The sequence below is a fragment of the Gigantopelta aegis genome, unplaced genomic scaffold, assembly GCF_016097555.1.
Source record: "Gigantopelta aegis isolate Gae_Host unplaced genomic scaffold, Gae_host_genome ctg2917_pilon_pilon:::debris, whole genome shotgun sequence".
Lineage (NCBI taxonomy): Eukaryota > Metazoa > Mollusca > Gastropoda > Neomphalida > Peltospiridae > Gigantopelta > Gigantopelta aegis.
The window spans coordinates 4,245-29,878 of record NW_024533094.1 but is presented as its reverse complement, the minus strand read 5'-3'; the positions used below and the strand labels follow the sequence as shown (position 1 = coordinate 29,878).

The 25,634-nt window shown below is 39.4% G+C and overlaps 1 protein-coding gene across 1 annotated transcript; it reads right to left on the bottom strand.

Annotated features, from left to right (window-relative positions):
* Window positions 1–5,816: 5,816 nt before the first annotated feature.
* Window positions 5,817–19,099, bottom strand: LOC121391740. The gene is made up of 2 exons (XM_041523264.1): window positions 17,840–19,099; window positions 5,817–5,886 (listed from the first exon to the last, which is right to left on the bottom strand). The coding sequence occupies exon 1, from the start codon at window positions 19,004–19,006 to the stop codon at window positions 18,338–18,340; it is 669 nt and encodes a 222-aa protein (XP_041379198.1). The 5' UTR covers window positions 19,007–19,099; the 3' UTR covers window positions 5,817–5,886; window positions 17,840–18,337.
* Between the last annotated feature and the right edge of the window lie 6,535 nt (window positions 19,100–25,634).

Below are 25,634 nucleotides of genomic sequence, written 5' to 3'. Positions count from 1 at the left end.
TTTTTAAACGTGGCTCCCATATGCAATAACCTTAGTTACAAATTATGATCTAGCTATGTCTGTATTTTGTAGACAATTTAAATATTATATAAAAAAAAATATTAAGTTGCAATTTAAAATGAAAATGTTTGGGAATTGTTTATTGTAATAAGGATGCCGGCCCAAAGATGATAAATGTTTTATGACCATATGCAATAAAATATTTTAATTTACTTAGCATAGAGGGAAATTAGTTTATATTATTTCAAAGATTACAGGATTGTAACTTTTCTAGTCATTGTATATTTTATAGACATATAATATTTGGCATATAGTTGAACATGAATTAGTAGTTCATGGTAGTTCATATTATAACTAATTGGTTAGAAGAAGCGACCCCCTTTATATAAATGGCATAAAATAAATATGCATACTAATAATAAATATTGTTCATTGTAGTAGTTGAAATGTATGAACATTCATATTTTCTGAGCTAAAATATCTAGATATTACTACATTAACTGGAATAATTGTAGCATTTCAGATGTTCCAATGATGAGATATCTCTGGTCATTATAACAAAGTGGTTACTGCTATAGTGTGTTTAAATAAAATGTGTGTGTGTACATGTATATCATTCTACGAGCGCATTAGACAAACATTATACTTAATCACGCACCAGATCAGTGCTGATGACGAATGCATTAAATTGTATTTAGATATGTTTTACACCTGGTCTTATTGTACTTAATGGCATTCACTGGTCCATTATTGTGATATGTACTTTCCTGTCAATGGGGGAAACTCAAACAGAACAGCTTTTTCATAACCTCTATAGATTTGCTAATCATTGGACACTGCCAGCTATATTCATCACACATAAGCCGTCGTTGGGCACACTGGAATATTTAATGTTTTCAGCAGTGTACTACGTGAGGTATATTGAAAGCCATGGTATGTGCTGTCATGGTTGGGATGGTGCATATAAACCTAATCGAAAAGAGCAACCCATGGGGTGGTTTTCTCTTCAATTATCTGCATTGTCCTTCACCATAACATGTCCAACGCCATATACACTGAAAATTAACATGTGTTGAGTGTCGTTAAATAATAAAATATTTATATTTCATTTCTTTTTCTCTGATATTGTTCTCTCTCTCTCTCTCTCTCTCTCTCTCTCTCTCTCTCTCTCTCTCTCTCTCTCTCTCTCTCCACGTTTTCCATTTTCTCTTCAACCCTCCCTCCACCTTCCCCCTCTCCCTCCCTCCCTCCCCGTCCCTCCCTCCCCTCCGTCTCCCATCCCTCCCCGTCTAAGCGGATTCCACACCGACGATTTGTTTTAACAGGTATCGTCCAGGATATAACTCTCCAGAAGAGTAAATATCTGGTCAAATATAAGAAACCAGATAATGAGGAAGTATGTCAGTGGCTGTCTGTCACGGACATAACAAGCACAACAGCAGAACAAGAACAACAAAAGAAACTGGTGGCAAAACGAACGTTGAACTCGGAGCTGAAGAAAGATCTTCACAAAAATAAATATCTGATCCCACTGACACACGATGACAGAGTTAACAATTTGAGTAAAACTCACACGATTGATGTGTTATTAGACCCAACAGATAACCCTGGAAGTTGTCAGTTTGCTTCAGTGGCAAATCAGCTTTCATTGTACGGAATCCACCGGACTCCAGCAACCCTTCGTCAGAAGGCAGTGGATCATATACAAAGATTTTGTGACACCTACGGACCATTTATTGTTGGGACCATCGAGCAATACCTGAAAGATATGCAGAAAAGTACGACTTATGGTGACCATGTTACACTGATGGCACTAGCTCGAGAATATAATGTACAGTTTTTGATACTCTCATCCGATGGACCAGCCCATACCATTTTTAATATCACCCACTGGATATTGCAACGAGCACTCTTTCTTGCTGACACTTGGCTATCTGCCTGAAAACAGGGGAGAACATTATATGAGTGTGAGTATTACACAGGATGTTGAACTAGAGCTGTTACCATGGGTACCTCGGCTAGAAACCGGACGAAGCCCTATCTCAACTGAGCAGTCATTTATGAATCAAGCATGGGGTGTATCTGAGCAGTCGATGTACGAACATCATTTTGAGTTGACAAATTGTACAGAGACAGGAAGCCCAAGCAACCATTCTGACAATTGTGCAGTCAGTCCATCATTGCAGTTATCGCCGGCACTTTCTTCCCAGGAAATCACCCCAAACTATGACTTCACTTTTCAGTCAGCCCAGGAGCAACCATTTACTGAGCAGTCCGCAGACATGAAGGACTGCCCGAGAACAGATAGTCCACAGAGGCAGCCAATCAGCTCTTCTGCAATCATTCTTCCACTGCAGACATTCCATCACGGATCCGTCGACTCTGACCATCAGTCATAAGAATACTTGCCGCGTGAAATTCAAATGTTAATTATCCGTATATTACTTGAACTTGATCAACTCCTTTTTCAGGTCTGTGGTATCCGACATTCCATTTCCCAGACTTCATATTAATTATTCCATGCTTCCATTTGTTCCTAACATAATTTAGTGTCAGGCGGTTGGTAAGAGCAGCAGGACGAAGCAGTGGCTTGGCACTAGAAATTAGGAGGATCATGAATAACCCCAGATGGTTTAATGGCTGGTTGTATTTACAAGAAAACCGCCACAGAAGTTTCTTAATTATGCATATGTTGTTTAGGCGCTGATTATGGTAGCAACAGATGTTGCAAATCATACATTTGCAAACAAAAAACAAAAACAAAAACAAACCCCAAAAACCCAAACTGTTAATGTGTGGAAACCCATATGAGAAGAAAGATAAAAATACATTTTGTTATTAATAAAATAAAAAATAAAAAACGATTAGTTTTTTCTCTCTTTAATTTCACATCTAAACCAATTGGTGGAGGATTTAAACAAATGATTGTGATTCCAAATTGACAGTTAATTTTAATTTTAAATATTCCACTATATAAATTTCTTTATTAAAAGTCGGAATTCTATTGTTTGGTCCTCTGCCAGTAGCCCCAAATCAAAAAGAAAACAATTAAAATCAAAACCATTAAAAGGCTTGACCCGTTTAAAATGGCGCTTTCTTCGCACGTTAATTTCAGTCATTTTTTAGCAAACTTAATAAAATTACACTTCGTACTGTTGAAAGTGTGACTATTTTTTACCTTTCGCCCAATGGTAAATGTGTATAATGTGTTGTAATTAGGCAGAATCTTTCGGATCCTACTCAGTGGACCCATTTGCAGTTTGGGCTATTTTCCGTTCCACCCAGTGGTCCATAACTGAGTCGTCAAAGGCCGTTGTATGTGTTGTCCTGTCTGTGGGAAAGTACATATAAAATACCCCTTTCTGCATATCGAAAAGAGTATAGCCTATGTGGCGACAGCGGGTTTGCTCTAAAGAAATGTGTAAGAATGATCATATGTTTGACGTCCAATAGCCGATGATCAGATACAAATCAATGTGCTCTAGTGGCTTCGTTAAATAAAACAAACTTTACATTTTTTTTGATCGATGCGAGTCTTTACATAGGTCACAACTTTGTAGTTGTTGTTTTGTTTAAACCTGCAGTAGTGAAACACGGCAACGTTTGGGAGTGATTAATACAGTAATAAATACATTCGAATTTAAATCATTTAGTGCTCCGATAGGTGGAATGAAATTTCATTTAGAGCGGCAATCTAGAGAATACTGAATAGGAGGTGCTACACGAATTGTGCATATACTCCCAGTGGCTTAATACGCTGCGTCTAATACTTCTATTACAGATTTCTAGCATTATTGCCAATGTTATTTGATTTGGTGCAGTGATACTTTAACAATACCACTAGAGGCGATTAATTAATTGTCGGATATCGGTTGTCACACATTTGGTAATTCGGACATAGTCTTGAAAGGAAACCCTCTCACTGGCAGCAAGAGGTATTTTCCATAGACAGGATATCACATACCACAGTATTCGGTAGATCAGTCACTGGCACCGTATTGGATGGAAGAGCGGGACGTAGCTCAATCGGTAGCGTGTCCGCCTGTGAAGCGGTCGGCCGTTGGATCGATCCTGCTCAGTGGACCCATTTGCAGTTTGGGCTATTTTCCGCTCTAACCAGTGGTCCATCAAAGGTTGTGGTATGTGCTGTCCTGTCTATGGAAAAGTGCATATTAAAAAAACACCTTGCTGCTTATCGGAAAGAGTAGCATATGTGGCGGCAGCGGGTTTCCTCTATGGAATTGTGTCAGAATGGCCATATGTTTGACGTCCAATAACCGATGATAAGATAACAATCAATGTGTTCTAGTGGCGTCGTTAAATAAAATAAACTTTTCTTTTGTATGGGACGGGGAACTACCCACTGGGTCCGCCAAGAAGGATCGATCCTACCCGACACAATATAAATGTAATTAAATACATTGTTGAATGCGTCAAATAGAACATTATTCTTTCTTTTTTTTATTATTTTTTTTTGCATAACCATGATTTGAACAAATGGACTTTGATATTAAAGGTCTACAAAAATAAGGTACACACGCTGTCTTGGGTGACACAACGTGCAGTGACGCCCGCACGATTTGTCAACAGGGAGACAAAAAATGCACACACGCTGCACGATGTGTCACCCTCTATCGGGTGACAAATCGTGCAGGTGTCGCTGCACGATTTGTCACCCGGGTGACAAATCGTGCTGGGGTGACAGCGTCCCGCCCTATGATTGACAAAGTTAGTGTGACATTTTAAAATTGTTACACTAATAGTCAATACTGCACCCACTATTGTTCTTTGTTACATTACCAGTTAGGCGAACACTAGTGGGCTTTACAAGGGTTGCGTAATGTGGGTAGGGGGCTCGAGGCTTGAAATGTAGTATTTAAAGCACGTGGTATTCAAAATATGTTCGCGGGATCATGCCCTAGAATCCCCTTTATCAGGTTTAGACACTCTGGGGCCTCAAATGTCCAAGCCCCGGACCATCGCACTGTCAGTGTTCCACCCCTACTTTCAATACACTCCATGGGCCCTACTTTACAAAGCCGATCACCACGAAATTGAATAACTGTTATATCGAAAACCTTTTGTTTAGAAGCCCTTTGGAAAAGCGCTCGTCTGATTCAGGGCGGCATAAGATCGATCCCTGTTAGTTGGCCCATTGGGCTATTTCTCGTTCTAGCCAGTGTACCACGAATGGCCGATATATGTACTATCCTGCCAGGGGTTTGATGCATATAAAGTATCTCTTATTACTAATGCAATAATGTAGAGGGTTTTCTCTCTAAGACTATATTTAAAAATTACCAAATGTTTAACATCCAATATCGGATGATTCATTAATTAATGTGCTCTAGTGGTATCATCAAACAACTCAAAATAACGTTCAAATACAGTACTAGTGAAAGTAAAGCGTAAAATAATAATAGTAATAATAATAATAATATTAATAATAGTAACACTAAAACAATATTACCAGAGCCGGTTTAAGGATCCGCGGGGTCTGAAGCACAAATAACAGCGGGGCCCCCATCGCAGGATATATATTTTGCAACCTTCTCGGGGTAACGGGGAAAATGACCTGGGAAAAATAAATGTATACATCACCGCAATGTCCCCTGAAGCCGGGGCCCACGTGACGTGCTACGTGTGCTATTAAGATAAACCGGCTCGGAGCATGATGGAAAAATCGGGTATGTAATTAAATTAGCTAAAACGTGCGTAGGAGAAAGATCAATTCACAAGTCCACAAAACTAGAATATATGTTTTTAATGATGCATTATCCTAAACACTACTACTAACAAAATGACAAACACTGACGCCTATTTACATTTTTTTTATTTTTACATCTCCCTTCACTTTGGCATGCAATTAGCCACGGCACAACGGCACTGAAAACAAACAATAAATTCCAATGATCAAAATCAAACAGAAGCAAACAAGAGTCGAGTGACCTTGCGAACAGAGGCCCCTCGCATACTCAAGGTAGCAATAAAAGGAAAACAATAAACCAATGGGTCAAGTAACCCTGCGAACAGCGGCCGCTTACATATTCAAAATATCAATGAAAGGAAAAATCAAAAAAGATTCGAGGGATCCTGCGAACAACGACCCCTCACATATTTAAAATATCAATAAAAGGAAGAATCAAACAATCACTTAAGAGGCCTTGCGAACAGTGGCCATCCACATTAAAACCATTCAGTAGGAAGCCCATACCCCCCCCCCCCCCCCCCAACCTTAAAGCGACAATATCTAAATCAAGTTCAAATACAATGGTAAATTCCTCGCCCCAGATTAAAGTACACAGTATAACGATACTCGATACTTCTTGTGGGGTGGGGGGTGGGGGTGGGGGTGGGGGTAGTTAACCAGTTCAGTGCACTGCAGCCAAGTATACCTCTCCCCAATAAATGTTAAATATTCATTTTGTGTATTAGTGTAGTTAGTCCCCGTTTCCGTGTTGTCGAAAATATATATTTATTAAATTATGAATAGCAGCCACCCGCACCAGACGTCAGTACTAATTATCTATTATGAATGCAAGTGGTCAGTAGCTTACATGACCAATATACGAATTCAAATAAACCACATTACCCATCTCAATTAGAGTCATTTTCAACATACGACAAAATTATCTTATATTCGAAAACTTCAAAATACTATTTGAATATCTCGAATATCAAATTAGCGAGCGAATATTCAAATATTCAGACCGAACACAAATCATCGTAATCATCAGCATCATAGTAGTTATCGTCATCGTCATCATCATCATCAGCATCATCATCATAATAGTCATCAACATCATCAGGGTCTAGACGTAGCCCAGTGGTAAAGTGCTCGCTTCATGCGTGGTCGGTTTAGGGGCTATTTCTCACGCAAGCCAGTGCACCACGACTGGTATACTAAACGTCGTGGTATGTTCTGTCCTGTCTATGGGATGGTGCATATAAAATATTCCTTGGTACTAGTCGAAAAGAGTAGCACATGAAATAGCGAAAACGGGTTTCCTATCTCAATATTTGTATGGTCTTTAACCATATATCTGACGCCATATTGCCGTAAAAAAAGAGAAGTTTTTAGTGCGCCGTTAAATAACCCATTCCCTTCCTTCCTTCCTTCTTTCATTCCTTCGTCATCATCAGCATCATCATAATAGTCATAGCCATCATCATCATTATCATCATAATAGTGATCGTCGTCATATTCATCATCATCATAATAGTCATAGTCCTTCTCCTCCTCATCATCATCATAATAGTTATCGTCATCATCAGCACTGACATAATCAAAGTTATCATCATTATCATCATTATCACCTCATAATAATAATAATAATAATAATAAGAGCAAAAATAATAATAGTCATCATCATCATCATCATCATCATCATAATAGACATCATCATCGTCGTATTCGTCATCACTAATAAACCTAGTTATACAATATGAGATTAATTTGTTTTAACGACACCACTTGAGCATATTGATTTACTTACCATCACCTGGATTTCAAACTGACATAGTCTTAGAGATGGAACCAGCTACATGGTTCCATTAGAAACAAGATCTTATATATGTATTTTCCCATAGACAGGACAGTACATACCATGACAGTATAAAAAAAAATGCAATTATCAAACGTGTATTACTTATCATTTTCCAGTTAGGACTGAATGCGCGGTCGGTGGGTCCACTGGTCTATGTCTTGTTCCAGCCAGTGTTCCACAACTGGTGTAACTAGTATCTTGTCTGTGGGATGATGCATACAAAGATCAACTGCTGGTAATCGGAAAGAGTAGTCCAATAGGTTAATACATTGTATGCGATTCAAAAGAAAGAGGATAGAGTTACAACCTTAGTTGGTTTGGTCGTAGGACCGATTGGGGGATAAGCTGTGGTATGAGCTACCCTGTTTGTAGGGAAGTACATATAAAACGCGTCTTCGTACTATTGGAAAAGTGTAGCGTGTTTATTGAAGACTACATTTCAGAATTATTATTATTTTTGACGCCCATTAACCTATCATTAATAAATGTCCTCTAGTGGTGTCGGTAAACAAAACGAACTAACTTGTTTATAGAATAATCGATTATATTCACTTAATTATGTAACAATAGATGTAGGTTTTGAAATAAACGTTTGTTTGATAATGGACGCGTGTGGGCCTGATCCAAGACGCATCATTACAGCAAATTCCGATGCACTATGCCAAAGTCTGTGGGTTCGAATCCAGACCTAGACATTACCACGTACTCTTTAAATACTCATTTGTAATCACTTAATGAAAATCCAGTTCTATCTGGATCCAGTTATTTGGATTAAATTGTGTTTACTTTAATGACACCACTAGAGCACATTCTTTTATTAATCACGGGCTATTGGATGTCAAACATTTGGTAATTGTGACATATAGTCTTAGAGAGGAAACCCGCAACATTGTGCTATTGGCAACAGGTGACCAGATTGTTGGGGCTGTACAAAACATCACACAACAGGCGAATTGAGTGGCGCGCGTTTGTCTTAGTCTCTGGGCGGACTATTCAGGTGTGGATTTACTGTGTTTTTGAAAGGGGGCGATGTGTGAGGGCGGTCCGAGAGGGGTGGGGATTGGGAGGTACCGGGGGTCGAACCGGGATTTGAGAGGAGCTAAAGAGATGAAACATTTAAACATAGGCCAGGACATAGTACGAGATGTTTGAACATTGCTTTAATATTATTATTATTTTTTTTTTAATTATTATTTATTGTACCTTTTTATTTTTTTTCAATGATTATTATTTTTTTGTGTGTATGTTGGCGAAAAGCAAGGAGGAGCGAGCTTGTAAGGGCAGCACCACCACCCCTCCCCACCCACCCACCCCCACCCCACCCCGCCACACACACCCAGGATCCGCGCCTGGATATAGTACTGGATGAAAAGCCAGCCGACCCAAGGGCAAAATGCAAAAAGAGGTAAACATATGTTCAACGCTATAACGCCGTAATGGAAATGTGGGTCGTTAAAATTAATGTTTATTTTGTTTAAAGACACCACTAGAACACATTTATTAATTAACCATCGGCTATTGGATGTCAGACATTCAGTAATGTTGACACTTAGTTATCAGACGAAACACGTTACATTGTTCCATTAACAGCAAAGGATATTTTATATGCACTTTCACACAGATAGAAAAGCACATACCACGGCCTTATATATTCCAGTCATTTGAATGGATCCACCGAGGTGGTTTGACCCTGCGACGCAAACTCCTCAGACGAGCGCTCAACCGACTGAGCTAAACCCCGCCCCTAGTATGCATGACAGCTATATAATGAACACTGTTAACTTGTATTAATAAGTAAAAGTTATTACTACTACTACTACTACTACTACTACTACCACTACTACTATTATTATTATTATTATTATTATTATTGTGTTTTAATGATTATTATTATTTTGTTTTACTTATTATTATTATTATTTTGTTTTAATTATTATTATTATTATTATTATTACTATTATTATTATTTTGTTTTAATTATTATTATTATTATTTTGTTTTAATTATTATTATTTGGTGTTTTTCTTTTTTAGATCTGTTTCAATCCACGCCTGAATTACAACCGACATTATAATAATTTAAACAAAAAGTGTTGTTTTTCTTGATTCTTTTATTGTTTAAAAAAACATAAAGAAACCCACGAGACCCAACATTTACCCTGCATACATGATTTCATAAGTTATTAGTAGTTGAAATTTGGATCTTACTCTACAAGTCCAGCCGTGTTTAGTAACGTACAGCTAAATACATTAAATGGAGTAGACTGCCCATATCACAGGGTTTGTTTCTTTTGTTTAACGACACCACTAGAGCACATTGATTTGTTAATCATCGGCTATTGTATGTCAAACATTTGGTAATTCTGACACATAGTCTTAGAGAGGAAACCTGCTTAATTTTTTAATTAGTAGTAAGGCATATTTTATTTTCAGCATCCCACAGACAGGATAGCACATACCACGTCCTTTGATATACCAGTCATGATGTATTGCCTGTAACTGGACCGGTGAATAACAAAGTCAATACCGTTTACAGGTATGCACCCATATTTCCATACCGTAAGAGTATACGGGTAACATTATATGTTGTGAAACTCGACTGCATGTGATATCTTTGTGTTGCATGTCAGGTCAGTCGTAAATATTTCTGTATACCGTGTCTGTTTTAATCACGCCAGAAACAAGGCACGTTCCAGGAGAATGCACCTAGTGAAAGGTCGTTCTATAAGGCAGGCTTGGAAACAGGGCGATCTGACCCATCGATAATCTCTAGTGTGCGCCTAACCCGTAGTGCAACAACGAACAGTACTGACTATTAGTGTAACACATTTAAAATGTCACACTAACTTTCTCAATCATAGAGCGGGACGTAGCTGTGTGGAACAGCGCTCGCCTGATGCAAGTCGGTATACGATCGATCACTGTTAGTGGCCCATTGGGCTATTTCTCGTTCTAGCCAGTTTACTACGATTAGCCGTGGTATGTACTATCCTGTCTGGGGGTTGATGCATATAAAATATCCCTTGATATTAATGCAAAAATGTACAAGGTTTCCTCTCTAAGACTATATTTAAAAATTACCAAGTTTCACATCTAATAGCCGATGAATAATGGCTCAGTGTGCTCTAGTGGTGTATGTGTTTATGCTATCAGTATCAATATATGTAAGGGGAGGAACTCCAGCTAATTGCTATAATACAGGAGAATCGAGTGGTTTTGGGCCTTGGGCTAGTTTTGACATGCTCATATACCACTAGAGTTTCGAGCATGTCTGTCCCGGGGTCTGCCTGATTCGAGTGGTGCGCGTTTTATTTCCCGACCCAGGTGCGGGTCTAGTACTAATGGGGGGGGGGGGGGGGAGACGTGGTAGGATTATATATGATAAAATTGTTCTTGAAATTTTCATTCTTACTTAAAGTACTAGGACGGGATATAGTTGAGTCGACAGAGTGCTTGACTGAGGTGCTTCGGATATAGCTGGTGTATTGTGATCAATAGTCAAAATTACTAAAGTGCCCCACGCCTGGTATATCAAAGACAGTGGTGTGTACTGTCTTGCATGTGGGAAAGTGCATAAAAAAGATACCTTAATGCTAATGAACAAGTCCAAATTAACAAATGTCTGACATTCAAGAACCGATGACTAATTAGTGAATGTGCTCTAATGTTGCCGTTAAACAACACAAAATAACGTTTAAGTAACTTGCTAGTGAACGTAAATTAACCAGGCTGAACTGGGTTGGGTGTGTGATAATCGGCTCTCACTCACCGTCTCTCACACACCTCCCCTTCAATCCACACCTGCTTTTCAAACACCATATTAATACATCCTTATTTTCCTACTTCTATGCCCATGACTGGTATATCAAAGACTGTGGTATATGTTGTCCTGTCCGTGGGAAAGTGCATATCAGACATCCTTTCTTACTAATAAAAATGTAGCTGGTCTTTGAAGATTAATAGTCAAAATTGCCAAATGTCTGACGGTGTCATCAAACATCTCAAAATTACTAGTCAAAGTTAAGCTTAAACAAATATTTTGTTTTATTTAACGACACCACTAGAGCACATTGATTTATTCATCATTGGCTATTCGATTTCAAACATTTGTTAATTTGTTACACATAGTCTTAGCGAGGAAACCCGCTATATAGTTTATTAGTAGTAAGGAATCTCTTATATGCACCATTCCACAAACAGGATGGCACATGCCACCGCCTTATATATTCCAGTCGTGGTGCACTGGCTAAAACCAAAAAATAGGCCAATGGGCCCACCGACTAGGTAAGAAAAATACATTTACCAGGCTGAACTGGGATGGGGCTGTGATCCTACCCCCTCCTTGAATCCGCACCTAATGTTCATCAACCTTATAAGAAAACAAATGTTCATAAGGCCCAACAAATATGCATGATTTTAAACAGTATTCCAACCTACGTAAAACTATTTGTGGGACTGCCCTCGCGTGTCATTTGATAGACATATTGTCCACTCCCAGGGGCGGATCTAAGGGTGGACACAGTGGGAGGAGTTTTGAAGGATTCTTTATATTTTTTTGCTAGTCCGTTATTCAAAGTAGCGCGTCCATCCTCGTCGGTAGGCCAGATGTATACTTTATCGTTCTAGCCAGTGCACCACAACTAGAATATCGAAGGACGTGGTATTTGTTGCCCTGTCTGTGGGATGGCGCACATAAAAGATCCTTTGCTACTAATGGGAAAAAAAAGGTAGCGGGTTTCCTCTCTAAAACTATATATCGAAATTACCAAATGTTTCGTATCCAATAGCCGATGATTAATAAATCAATGTGCTCTAGTGTTGTCTTTAAACAAAATAGTTTTTGTTTTATATTAAAAGTAAGTTGTCCGGGTGAAAAAAGGCGGGGACGGGGAAATCGCCTCTCACTTACCTCCCCTTGAATCTGCGCCTGAATCCCCAGCAACCCAGTAATAAAATAAAATTAGCTTGCTTTCCTTGTACTCAGCATGTACGGCCTCGGATTAGCCAGACAACTAAAATGAAGGTAGATCTACACATGAAATGTGGTTGTAGAATTCTGAAGGTTTTTGACAACTTAAGGTCAATTCATACTTTGATTGCCGACTTCATGCGCAACTGAATTGTTTGTTTTTATAGGTAAACTAAATAGCGTCGAACGAACGCGCACTAAAATTTAATATGAACTGTTAAAATCATGGTGGATTGAGTGAAGCATGAAGATTAGGTTTGAAGAGAAGCAGGACTGAGCGAGTCAACTACTCACTGACAAAAGTCGGCGGTGAGGTATAAATCTAACTTTAGTTCATAAAGATATATATTCGCCACATGTATCTCTAATTTTCATTGTTCAACTCAAATCGTGATTAATGTGTTTCGGTTGTCTTGATAACAACATGGCAAACACTGACGACTATTTACATTTGTATTTTTATCTCTCCCTTCATTTTGGCATGAAATTGGCCATGGCTAGATTTTTAATTTGGTGAGAACCACAAAAGGCACAATGGCACGCAAAACAAACAATAAATTACAATGATCAAAATCAAACAACAATCTAGGGACCCTGCGAACAGCGGCCTCTCAGTTATTCAAGACATCAATAAAAGGAAAAATCAAACTGAGTCGAGAGACCCTGCGAACAGCGGCCCCTCACATATTCAAGATAAAAGAAAACATCAATCAATGAGTCAAGAAATCCTGCGAACAGCGGCCAACCACACTACAATCGATCAACAGGAAGTCCTCCCTCCCCCCCCCCCCCATCTTAAAGCGACAATATCTAAATCAATAATAAACCCTTTTCGTTCGAGGCTATAGAGCACAATATATAAATGTTCAAATACAATGGTAAATGTTTTGCCCCAAGTTAAAGTACACAATATAACTGTGTGTGTGTGTGTGGGGGGGGGGGGGGGGTGGGGCAGCTCGGAACAAAGCAGCCAAGAATACCTCTCCCCTATAAATATTAAAGATTCATATGTGTATTAGTGTAGTTCGTCCCCGTTTCCGTGTTATCGTAACTAGTTTTTGTTGTTGTTTACGAATTGCAGCCATCCGCATCAGTCGTCAGTACTAATACTCTATTATTAAAGCACGTGGTAAGTAGCATACATGACCAATGTAAGACTTCAAAGAAACCGCATTACCCCTCTCAATTAGAGTCATTTTCCACATAGGACATAACATTCCCAGATATTCGAAAACTTGAAAATACTATTCGAATACCTTGAATATCAGATTAGCGAGCGAATATTCAAATATTCTGACCGAACACTAATCATCGTCATAATCATCATAATAGTCATCGACATAAACATCATAGTAGTCATCGTCAGCCCATTGGGCTATTTTTTGCTCCAGCTCCAGGGATGGTGCATATAATATATCCCTTGCTGCTAATTGAAAAGAGTAGCTCATGAAGTGGCGACAGCGGATTTCCTACCTCAATATTTGTGTGGTCTTTAACCACATATGTACATGTATTCGCCGCCATATGACCGTAAATGAAAGGCAGGGCATAAACTTTGGTATGAACGATTTTGTCGTGCGTCTGTCGGTTATGCAAAACCAATATCAACATAAACGACGGATCGTTCGTGCAAAAGCTGTAATCGCTCCTCAGAAAATCCAAACAAACGTGTGTTGGCTAATATCATCAATCTTTTGGAAACAGTGGGAAATCCTTGACCTAGATGTACGTCATATGTGCTTGATGGTACTGTTCTAACCATCGTTCAATCTGCCCAGCTATTTTCTTCACGACCATCGTCAACTTTCGTTCTAAAACGCTGCCTACGTTAGCACGCCACTGACATATTAGTTACAATTTAGGAAAATGTGCCGAAATTCTCAAACTTCTGACGTCACGATATTCAGTGTTTGTAGCACATCAGATAATTTGTATGTGTAGTTTTTTTTAAATGTTATATTATATAACGATGCAATGTAATGACACTGATGAAAATAAAATATGTTTTAACAAAATTATACACGGGTGCCATGAAAATTCTCACCGCTGCCCCCTTCACATACACGGATTTTTCTTACGAGTCCTTACGGATCGCACAAATTCACGGATCCTTACGATTTGGCCACTTTTACAACCGATTTAAGAGTTGTTGCGAGTTATTACGAGCTATTTATGGTTTATTACGAGTTATTACGATGTATTTACGGGAAAATTCCACGATTTGTTACGAGCTGTCACGGATAACTACGAGCAACTTACGGGCATTTTACGAGCTTTTTAAGGATTGTTACGAGTATATTACGGAATGTTACTATTCATCGAAGCTTTTACGTGTTAGTTACGACCTGTTTACGTGTTGTTACGAATAGTTACGAGTTAGTTACGAGTATTTACGAGTCCTTACGATTTTTTGCCAAAAAATATATAAATCCTGCAAATCTCAATGTATCATCATTCGACAACTGACATCCAGAGAGACAACATGGCATATGAGAGAAACAGATTGCAGTTATGTCAACAATTTCTACAATTGCTCCTTCAACTAGCAAATCGTAAACAATACGTAAGAATACGTAAAGTATACGTATCTATTCGTTAAGTACTTGTAACTACACGTAAAGTGCTCGTAATAACTCGTAACAATCCGTAAAGCCATCGTAACACGACCCGAATGAAATCGTAAAGAACACGTAAGCACTCGTAATAATCCGTAAATAATCCGTAAATAAATCGTAAACTAACCGTAACAAATCGTACAAAAAATTGTTACGAGTCATTTACGGATTCTTGCGAGGAGTTTACGGATGGTTACGTGTTGTTGCGAGCGGTTTACGATACTTACGGATTGTTACGAGTTATTTACGAAAAAATCAATCCGTGGACAATCGTAAGAAGATTTCACGGATCCTTAAGAGTGTCTGCGAGTTGTTGCGGGTTGTGACGAGTTATTTACGGATACCAGCGAGTTATTTACGGATGCTTGCGATTGACTACGAGTTGGCGATCCGTAAGGACTCGTAAGAAAAATCCGTGTATGTGAAGGGGATATCAATCGGAATAAGTCGGCCGATTACGGATTTTCGCCGAGTTCGACACTTCTATTGCTTCTTTCGACTGAATCGGATCTATTAATAGCAAACGCGATGGCATTCTAGTACTGTAATATTAACTTTGTGACTGTAAAGGCATTCTAATGTTCACGCGAAGGTATCTGGGCAGCTACCCTTAGACTGATTTATTTTAAAACCCATTTTCCCAGTCACAAGAGCATGTACCATGTATTACGAACATGCACCGCGTGATCTCGTGCCACCGTCGCAGGATAATCATGTTCTCGTTACTACGAATAGCATTTTAGAGAATTTCTAATTTCCAACGAATCGAAACTGACGTTAAAATTACATCGATGTTTTAAAATGTTTGACAAATATCATCTAGAGATATTTCACTATTACAATAGTTTAAGCCTAAATTGAAATTGCTTAATTTGTTTAATTTTTTTTTTTTAATCTTCCCAAAAAGATATCAAAACAGGTTTTGACAGGGATCGATATTCCTAGGTCGGTCGAGTTAGGACAGACAAATTTCATTTTTGTTTTTACTTGAATTGTATGGCCTGAAATGTGTTGAGTGCGTCGTTAAATACATCATTTCGTCTTCTTTCCTTCGTCATCATTAGCATCATCATAATAGTCATCGTCATGATCATCATAAAAGTCATCGTCATCATAATAGTTATCGTCATGATCATCATAATAGTCATCACAATAGTCATCATAAAAGTCATCGTCATCATCATCATAATAGTCATCGTCATCATCATCATCATAATAGTCATCGTCGTCATCATCATCATCATCATCATCATCAAAATAGTCATCGCCATCATCATCACAGCAGTCATCACCAGAATCATCATACTAATCATCGTCATCATCATCATAGACATAATCAAAATTATCATCATTATTATCGTCATCATCATCGTCATAATAATAATAATAACAACAACAAAAATAATAATAGTCATCAACATCACCATCATCATAATAGCTATTATCATCATCACCATCGTCGTCTTCGTCATCACTAATAAAGTTACACAATATGATATTAATTTTTAACGGCACCACTAGAGCATAGTGATTGATTTATTATCACCTATTGGATGTCAAACTGACATATAGTCTTAGAGATGGAACTAGCTACATGTTTCCATTAGTAGTAATATTTTATATATGCATTTTCCAATATACAGGACAGTACAGTATTAAACTTTATTACTTAGACTTACGTTTTCAAATAAACGTTTCTTTCATAATGAACGCGTGTGGTTATGATCTAACACATATCATTATAGCAAATAGCGATGCACTATGCCAATGGATATGGGTTCGAATCCAGACCCAGACATGAACATGTACTCTTTAAATAATCATTTGTATTCACTTAATGGGAATTCAATTCTAGTTGGATCCAGTCATTTGGTACGGGAATGTCGGATCAAAATCTTGTTTTATTGAACGACACCACTGGAACACATTGACTCATTAATCACCGGCTATTGGATGTCAAATATTTAGAAACCCGCTACATTGTTCCGTTAGTAGCGAAGAACCTTTTATATGCACCATCCCACAGACAAGACGACACACACCACAGCCTTTAATATACCAGTCGTGGTGCACTGGGTGGAACGAAACTAGTCCAATGGGCCCATCGACGGCTTATTCCCGATGCAGACACCTGGTCCATTGATTAGGAAATGTCTAAAGTTTATCAACTAGTCGTTCTGTTCGAGTTCCCATGTAGTAAACGATCTTACAAGAAAAGTGAATAGGTAATTTTCGGTAGTTTTATTAGTACAAGCTCTGTCTCGAGACAGAATGTGATGACCACCTGTCAACAGATTAATGAACACACTTTGTGTGTCACGTGTACACATTACTAAACGCGATCTACTACAATCCAGTTATTACACATTCAAGTACATTGTTTTCTTGTCTTTCAACAAAACACATATAATAATAGAGATTAATTGACAGTCATTACCGTGTCCCCGTCGGTGGGCCTATTGGACTATTTCTCGTTCCAGCCAGTGCAACACGACTGGTATATCAAATGCCGTGGTATGTGCTATCCTGTCTGTGGGACAGTGCATATAAAATATCCCTTGCTACTAATGAAAAAAAAAACGTTGCAGGTTTCATCTCTATGACTGTGTCAAAATGACCATAATATGTTTGACATCCAATAGCCGATGATTAATAAATCAATGTGCTCTAGTGGTGTCGTTAAACAAAACAAAATTTTAATTTCATTACCGTGTCTCATACGTGCGTATGTCTTCACGAAAACAAACACATCTTTCATAATGAAATAACTGGGCATGTCCATAAATGTCGTTCTTGTCTTGGAGAACAAGTCAGCCAGTAACACTGTGATTAATGACTCAGCCTTGTAGTGTATTCCGTGTCAAAGAGTCAGAGCGTTGTACACGTCGCCACTTCTAAGTGGTTTTGGGGAATGTACACTCTTCTTCTTTCCCTTCAGCTAGGTTGGATTTACTGATTCCGTTTTCTGTAAAACACAGAAGGTTTCCATGTCAGTGAACGATACCAAAGTCAATACCAAATAATTTCCACATAGCCGTTACTTTATTCTCAACCTGGATTTCACCATTTCTGTCAGTGACGTGAATGTGCATCACGTTGCCATTACTGTCCAACAGATATACATCAGGGAGGTGAACAGATCCTCTTAGTGAATTGGAGGTACAAGGCAACTTTGTATCCAGCTTGGTGACAGCGCGGGTTGTAGTGTTAAAACACTGGATTAGATCTGACGCGATGCACTTTATGTGTCCTCCCATAACGAGGATATTTTCGCCAACTAACAGGGATGGCACTCACTCTGAACAATCCCAAATCACCAACCACCTGCCACTGATCCTCACTCTCGCTCTTCTCTTCTATTGTACTGGTATTCCAGCCGCTTATTACATACACTTTAGAATTAGCTGTGGCTGTACAGTGACCCCGGTGTCCATGGTTGAGGTCTGGGCCTACGTTCCACACTTTTCTAATGGTGTAATACACCAGTGTACATTTATCTTGTTTACAACCACCAGTGATGTAGATCTTATCATCCAAACTCGCAGTTGTATAATACGGTCCAGGATCTACTGGGGCTGGCGGGACGTCTTCCCACTTCTCGTCTGACGTGAAACATGACAGCAATAACTTGTCGGTGTGGTGTAGTACGAAGACATCAGGTCGGTTGGCAACAAACCTCGTTGTGCTTGTAAGTTGTGGCCGGGCTGAACATGAAACGTGTTGTATCATTTCCCTCACAGCGCTATTCTCAATAACGATCTTTGAAACCGCTACCTCATCAACAAGAAATTGTCGGTCAACAATATCCAGTCGCACCTTTTCAAAAATACTCTGAACAACCTCCTGTTCCGGATTATTATGTTCAATCCAGTTCATGGCGACTTTCAGAATGTCAACTTCTTTACAGGTTAAGTCATTTTCGAAAATTATTTCAAACAGGTCTGCCTTTGACAGATAAATATCACTTTCCGTTTTAACAAAATCAGCTACGTTATCAGTAAAATAGGAAAGCGCCCGATTGGACAAATCAAGGAAATTGTAGAGTTTCAGGGTTCTCCACAAAGTTAGACAATTTTGAGGAGTTATTTCCATATTTTGGTTGAAGTAAATCTTACAAAGATGTTTGATATGATCAAGCTGCATCATCTCGGCAGCGTCTAACATATGCATGCAGTTGTCCTCGTTTATAAGATTAATTTTGCAGAAATACATCTTGAGAATGTCTTGAAATACAGACAGAGACACAGTTGGAAATTCCACGACGCCCATCCGACTCTCTGTCATGTCTGATGTAAGCATCGCCCGAAAGTACGGGGAAAGCGCCGCCAGAACGAGCCGACTTCCGGTTGTTTTCCCATCCCTACAAATCACCTGTATGTCACTGAAGGAACCGTTGATCATCTCTTGATGAATGTTCTGTAGAAGTTGGGTTTGAACGTCCTCCATTGTAAACAGCTACTGAAATGAATTGAAATTAAATATAAACTTTTATTATTTTCATTAGTTAAAAAAATTAATTGTAATCTTGTACATAGACAGGGTTATGCATTGTGTCCACCACCAGAGACTGTGTCCTCTCCACTGGATCTTGTGATCTACCCCCCCCCCCCCCACCACCACACACACACACAGACACCACACATCAAGGTCCAAACCGGGGGAGGTGACGGTGGATGAGGAAGGACTTAGTACGTTTTATTCCTGTTTTTAAAATAAGAAAACCCTATAGCGGATTTCCTCTCTTTCTTCCTCGGAAAAATGTTAAAATAACCAAAACAGCCGTAGTATAAAATATATCAGGGTTGGAAAAATCCCGTTCCCGGACGCCCGGGGCTACCAGATTTTACGACCGGGAAACCAATTTCGCCCATTGACGTGAACCCGGCGGGCTATGGGGAGAAACAAAAAAACAACAACACAAAAAACAAAACAACAACAACAACAACAACACATATAATATAATTTCAAAAACCGCCCCAATACCCACTCTGATGCAAAATAGTTGAAATGTATTATTACTATCCAATTACTTTACTGACCGCTAATGCACATGGTCACGTGAACTGAGCAATCAGTCGCCATTCATACGATTCGGACATCGCAAAAGCAATACACGCGATGCACTGCAGGCATTTTACAGTGATGATTACAAACAAGTGAACATACCGAATTTGACCGGAAATTAGCGCATGTCTTTGAATCATCCCCCCTCCGTTTTGATAGCATTTAAGAAATTAGGCCCTTATTCGTAAATAAGCCCACCCAGAACTTCGTCACCTTATCACAGTAATTTACTATATAACACGAAAATGCAAGTTTGCTCAAAGTTCATTTAAAAGGTCATAACTCCTGCATACAATTAATCACAAATGTATTATATCATGGAATCTGGACTGTGGTGAGCGATGTTTATATCGCGGTCGTGTCATGATCACCCAGAAATATATTGAAAACAGATTTTTTTTTTTCTTAACTGGAGCGTGGTTTCGACCCCTGATCCCCCACTCTGCACCAGCACCTGAAAATGTGTTAATGAGGCGTTAAAGAAACATTCCTTTTCTTGGTGTCGTATATGTCTGTATCGCCAGACAATTCAGGATAGACATGTCTAAAATACAGGAAATAGTTCAAGCAATAGCAACCGGGATACACACACACTCCACATATTGTTTATACATTACCCTCACAGCTGAAACCCGATACCAACTGGTGGAATATGAGCACTAGAGGTTGTGCTCCTCCCCCACCCCCCACCCCCAACAGACACTCCACATATTGTTTATACATTATCCTCACAGCTGAAGCCCGATACCAACGGGTGGAATATGAGAACTCCAGACACAACGACCCGCCATCTTTGTTATCACCTTTCCCGCCCGAGACATGAACACGTTTAGATCCGTCTTAAAACTAGGGACCGCGGACACTTTATTTAAATATGACAAGAATGACATTGATTGTTTGTTATACTGAAGAAATACCTTTAAAAGAATTAAATAATAATAATAATAATAATAATAATAAATTAAAAATTTAAATACAAAAAAAATCAAATCAAATGACCCTGACCCCCGCAAAAAAAAAAAAAAAAAAAAAAAAAAGGTTTGGCACACTCAAAATTGTAGGAATGTATTCATTATTTTCAAATAAAATACCTTCAATACTAGTAATATAATCAGAATAATCGACTAATTGGCCACTATAATACCCATTCACCCCAGAAAGGGTTCAACATAAGATAACGGCCATTTGTGTCGCATACGCATAACATTATATCATACAACATGTGGAATGTAATAAAACTCATGTGTGCATTACAAATGAACATTACTATTATCGTCATATGCTACATGTAGTAATCAGCAACTCCTCATTCGTTACCCACATTATCACAGCATTCAATTGTACAGAGTCGGCCATGGAAAAAAGTGATATACAGGTCAATGGTCAATATGTAAGAGGACAAAAAATGTCACACTGTCAACGTGTGTGTGTGTGTGTGTGTGTGTTATATGAGAGATAGAGAGAAGAGAGAAGTGAGACAGAGCGACAGTGAGAGGGGGGAGGGGAGGAAAAGAAGGACAGAGCAAGAGAGATAACAGATGTATGTGTTAGGTTTTGGGAAATTGAGTTTATTCATAATTACAAAATTTGGAATAATTAGAGAATGCTTCATTGTTGGTTGTGTGGCTTATTAGCTAGCCTGTCTTTGATTTTTAAAACATAAGTTAGCGGCATTAAAGAAACAAAATTTCGTCACCCATGCTGTGTTATTGAGAAAATTAAATGCACATTCAGTGAAGTCAAAGGTGTGCAAAGTGGTTTAATTGGTGAAACGAAAAGTCGAAGAATGGTAAGGATTTTTAGAGGGTTTTTTGCACATTAAGTATAATGTCAAAGTTTACATTTTTACCTGAGTACCACTTTAATAGATTACAGCCAGTGCTCCACAACTGGTGTTACAAAGATCGTGGTGTGTATTATCCTGGGATGGTGCACATAAAAGATCCCTTGATGCTAATCGAAAAGAGTAGCCCATGAAGTGGCGACAATGGGTTTCCTCTCACAATACCTGTGTAGTTCTTAACCATATGTCTGACGCCATATAACCGTAAATAAAATGTGTTGAGTGCGTCGTTAAATAAAACATTTCCTTCCTTCCTTCCTTCTTTAACTTTAATAGTTAATATTTTGACTTGACATTTTTTTCCAAGTTCCATTTTGTCCTACATCCGTTAATAATAAAGATGTGGTTAAAGGGATTATTTTTATGTGATTCCCTAACAACAGATGTGTCAGGGCCACAATAAATACATTCATAATAACAAATCATGAAGATGTAAACAAATATCCGCCATCTTGGATTGTAGTAAACACACAAACAGGAAGATGTTGTTAACGGGCGATCACAGCTATACAATAAATGAAAACGTCTAAATGTTGTCATGTACTGCAAGAGTAATAAATTAAATACAATTACCTTACAAAAATAAATACTTGCAATAACGACAACAAGACCATTTTTCAATAATTAAATGCGGTATCGTTACTTTTTCACTTTGCCACTGAATAAAACGTAAAGTGGCAAGTAACATGAGTTATATTTGTTATAAAGTTTTATCAATGTATTTTATACCTGTTACAGGTACTGGTATTCTTCCAATATTAAACCATAAATGTTTTATAGACGTTAACTAACATGTGCTTTTCAAACCTAGCATTCAGCAATGGTGTAACGGATGTGAGTGGCGCTACCATTCTTCCGGTGCGGTCTCTATTAAATCGGGATATCTGGAACAAACGTAGCTAAGAATTTAAGGGGGTGGGAAACACAATTCAACTTAGTACATGTATACAGTTACTTACATACTATTCTTCCTACCGATAGTTGACTCCCTACCTAAATAGATGCATTGTTTCATCGGTAACCAAACTAAGTATGCTAAGCACTAGGGTTTTTAAACTATACTCACACTATAAGGGAAAACCCTTCAAATTAGATAGCTAGGCTAGTATACCCCCGCCCCCCCCCCCCCTTGTATTTCATTATAATCCAAGGATATTGGGTGGTGGTGGGTGGCTCTGGATTGCAGATGATTACATTAGAATAGGGACTTAGGACAATAGGAACAACCTTAACACCAAACTAGGGTTTACAAACAGACAGCACGCACAACCGCAACAGTACATAGGGTGCATTGACTAATGATAACAATGCACCCGCCCCCATTTAATGGTCCAGCACGTACTATCATAACGAGCTGGACAAAGGAATACCGGCTCCGAGTACACAATTGCACTGCACCCAGGGGAAGCTGGACAAAATAATACCAGCCTACCCTATCCCACCCCCAAATACTTGCTGCTGGTGGTCTACTTGGTACTTGGGGCCACTGAAGAGGAGGACGTCGTTAACTGCAACAACAACAAGATTTGGAAAAACCCCGGAACGAAAATTCCATAGCACCATTATTCCCCGCCTCTGCCTGTTACCGACCACGGTCGGGCTGCTGGTGCTCACTTGCACCTGCCAGTACAGGCGGTTCCTCCTCCCCCCCCCCCCCACCCCTCCCCACCTTTCCTGTCCTGGACGGTCCCCAAGACAGGCGTGCGCTACAACAGCTTGTTCTGCACGTAAAGCCCTATGACCTGACCTGACCTAACAAACTAGTAGTTTAAATATCGAAAGGTACTGTTTAACAACTAATACTGGTGTGAACAATACACTCAAAGTATTAAAACAATGTTCTGTTAAAGCTAATACGAATTATATTTACAAACAATGTACTCTGGATTGGTGAAAATAATTTACTTACTTCCGCAATCAACAAACAGGTAACACAACAAAATGGCTTTCACGAGACGGGTGACTCAGTTGTTGAATATCTGGGTCACGAGACCTTGTACACATCTAGTCTATCTATATCTCGATAACGAGACCGTGACCAGGTTGTTAGGGCTGTACAAAAAAAAAGAAAAAAAAGTGTTTTATTTAACGACGCACTCAACACATTTTATTTACGGTTATATGGCGTCAGACATATGGTTAAGGACCACACAGATTTGTTTTTTTTAGAGGAAACCCGCTGTCGCCACATAGGCTACTCTTTTACGACAGGCAGCAAGGGATATTTTATTTGCGCTTCCCACAGGCAGGATAGCACAAACCATTGCCTTTGTTGAACCAGTTATGGATCACTGGTCGGTGCAAGTGGTTTACACCTACCCACTGAGCCTTGCGGAGCGCTCACTCAGGGTTTGGAGTTGGTATCTGGATTAAACATCCCATGCCTCGACTGGGATCCGAAAATGGACAGAATTTTGAAAATAGCAATTAGTAAAATAAATTAGTAGGATTAAAATAAGAAAGAACAAAGATACAAGCCAAAAATAAAAAGTATTGAATGCTCGGTCGAATATTTATATAATTTGGAGCATTTTGGAAGGACAGTCCAAAAATAAATAAGAGAAAGAAGAGAGGATCGGACTATTTAATAATATTTAAAAAAAGAAAACAAAGAAGAAGAAATAATTTCGACATGAACTTTTGAACGAAGGTCTAAACTTTTTTAAAGTCCAATCTATACGTCCACGTGAGTGGCCTCGTTAAGACCGTTAGGTTGTTACGTCGGCGAGGCTGGAGTGTCCCGGAGATTCGGCAGCAGATGTTGGCGTCGTAACAGGGTACTGACTACCATACCGTAGTCGGGGCCGCAGACCGCTCGGATCATCTTATGTAGATTGCGGTTGTCCAACTTGTTCGAAAGTATGGCCTGTCTATAGGTCTGCTCCCTCCGGTGCGTCACGACTACGGTGTGGTGAGTACCGAGCATCTTGCTGTGAAGTTCGTACTCGCTGCCGTCCTCCAGGGGTCTTCAGTCCGCGTTGAGGTCGGGTCTGTTGTGTCCCCCTGCATGTACTGATGAAGGTGTTTCTTCAGTCCGCTCACTGCGACGGCCCACTCAGACTCTTCAGGGGGAGCGACTACCGGCGCTGGTCTCACGGTCTTGGCTGGCTGGTTGGTCGGTGATGTTGCCTTCCTCTTGCCAACGGCGGCTGATGGGGCCTGACCGGCCTCGGTGGCGTCGTGGCAGGCCATCGGTCTACAGGCTGGTAGGTACTGGGTTCGGATCCCAGTCGAGGCATGGGATTTTTAATCCAGATACCGACTCCAAACCCTGAGTGAGTGCTCCGCAAGGCTCAATGGGTAGGTGTAAACCACTTGCACCGACCAGTGATCCATAACTGGTTCAACAAAGGCCATGGTTTGTGCTATCCTGCCTGTGGGAAGCGCAAATAAAAGATCCCTTGCTGCCTGTCGTAAAGAAGAGTAGCCTATGTGGCGACAGCGGGTTTCCTCTAAAAACAGTGTCAGAATGACCATATGTTTGACGTCCAATAGCCGATGATAAGATTAAAAATCAATGTGCTCTAGTGGCGTCGTTAAATAAAACAAACAAACTTTACTGATGGGGCCTGTGGCGTGGCGACTGGCTGTACCGGC

Coding starts and splice junctions, on each gene's coding strand:
- LOC121391740 (XM_041523264.1), bottom strand. CDS start 19,006: ATGAACTGGATTGAACATAATAATCCGGAACAGGAGGTTGTTCAGAGT.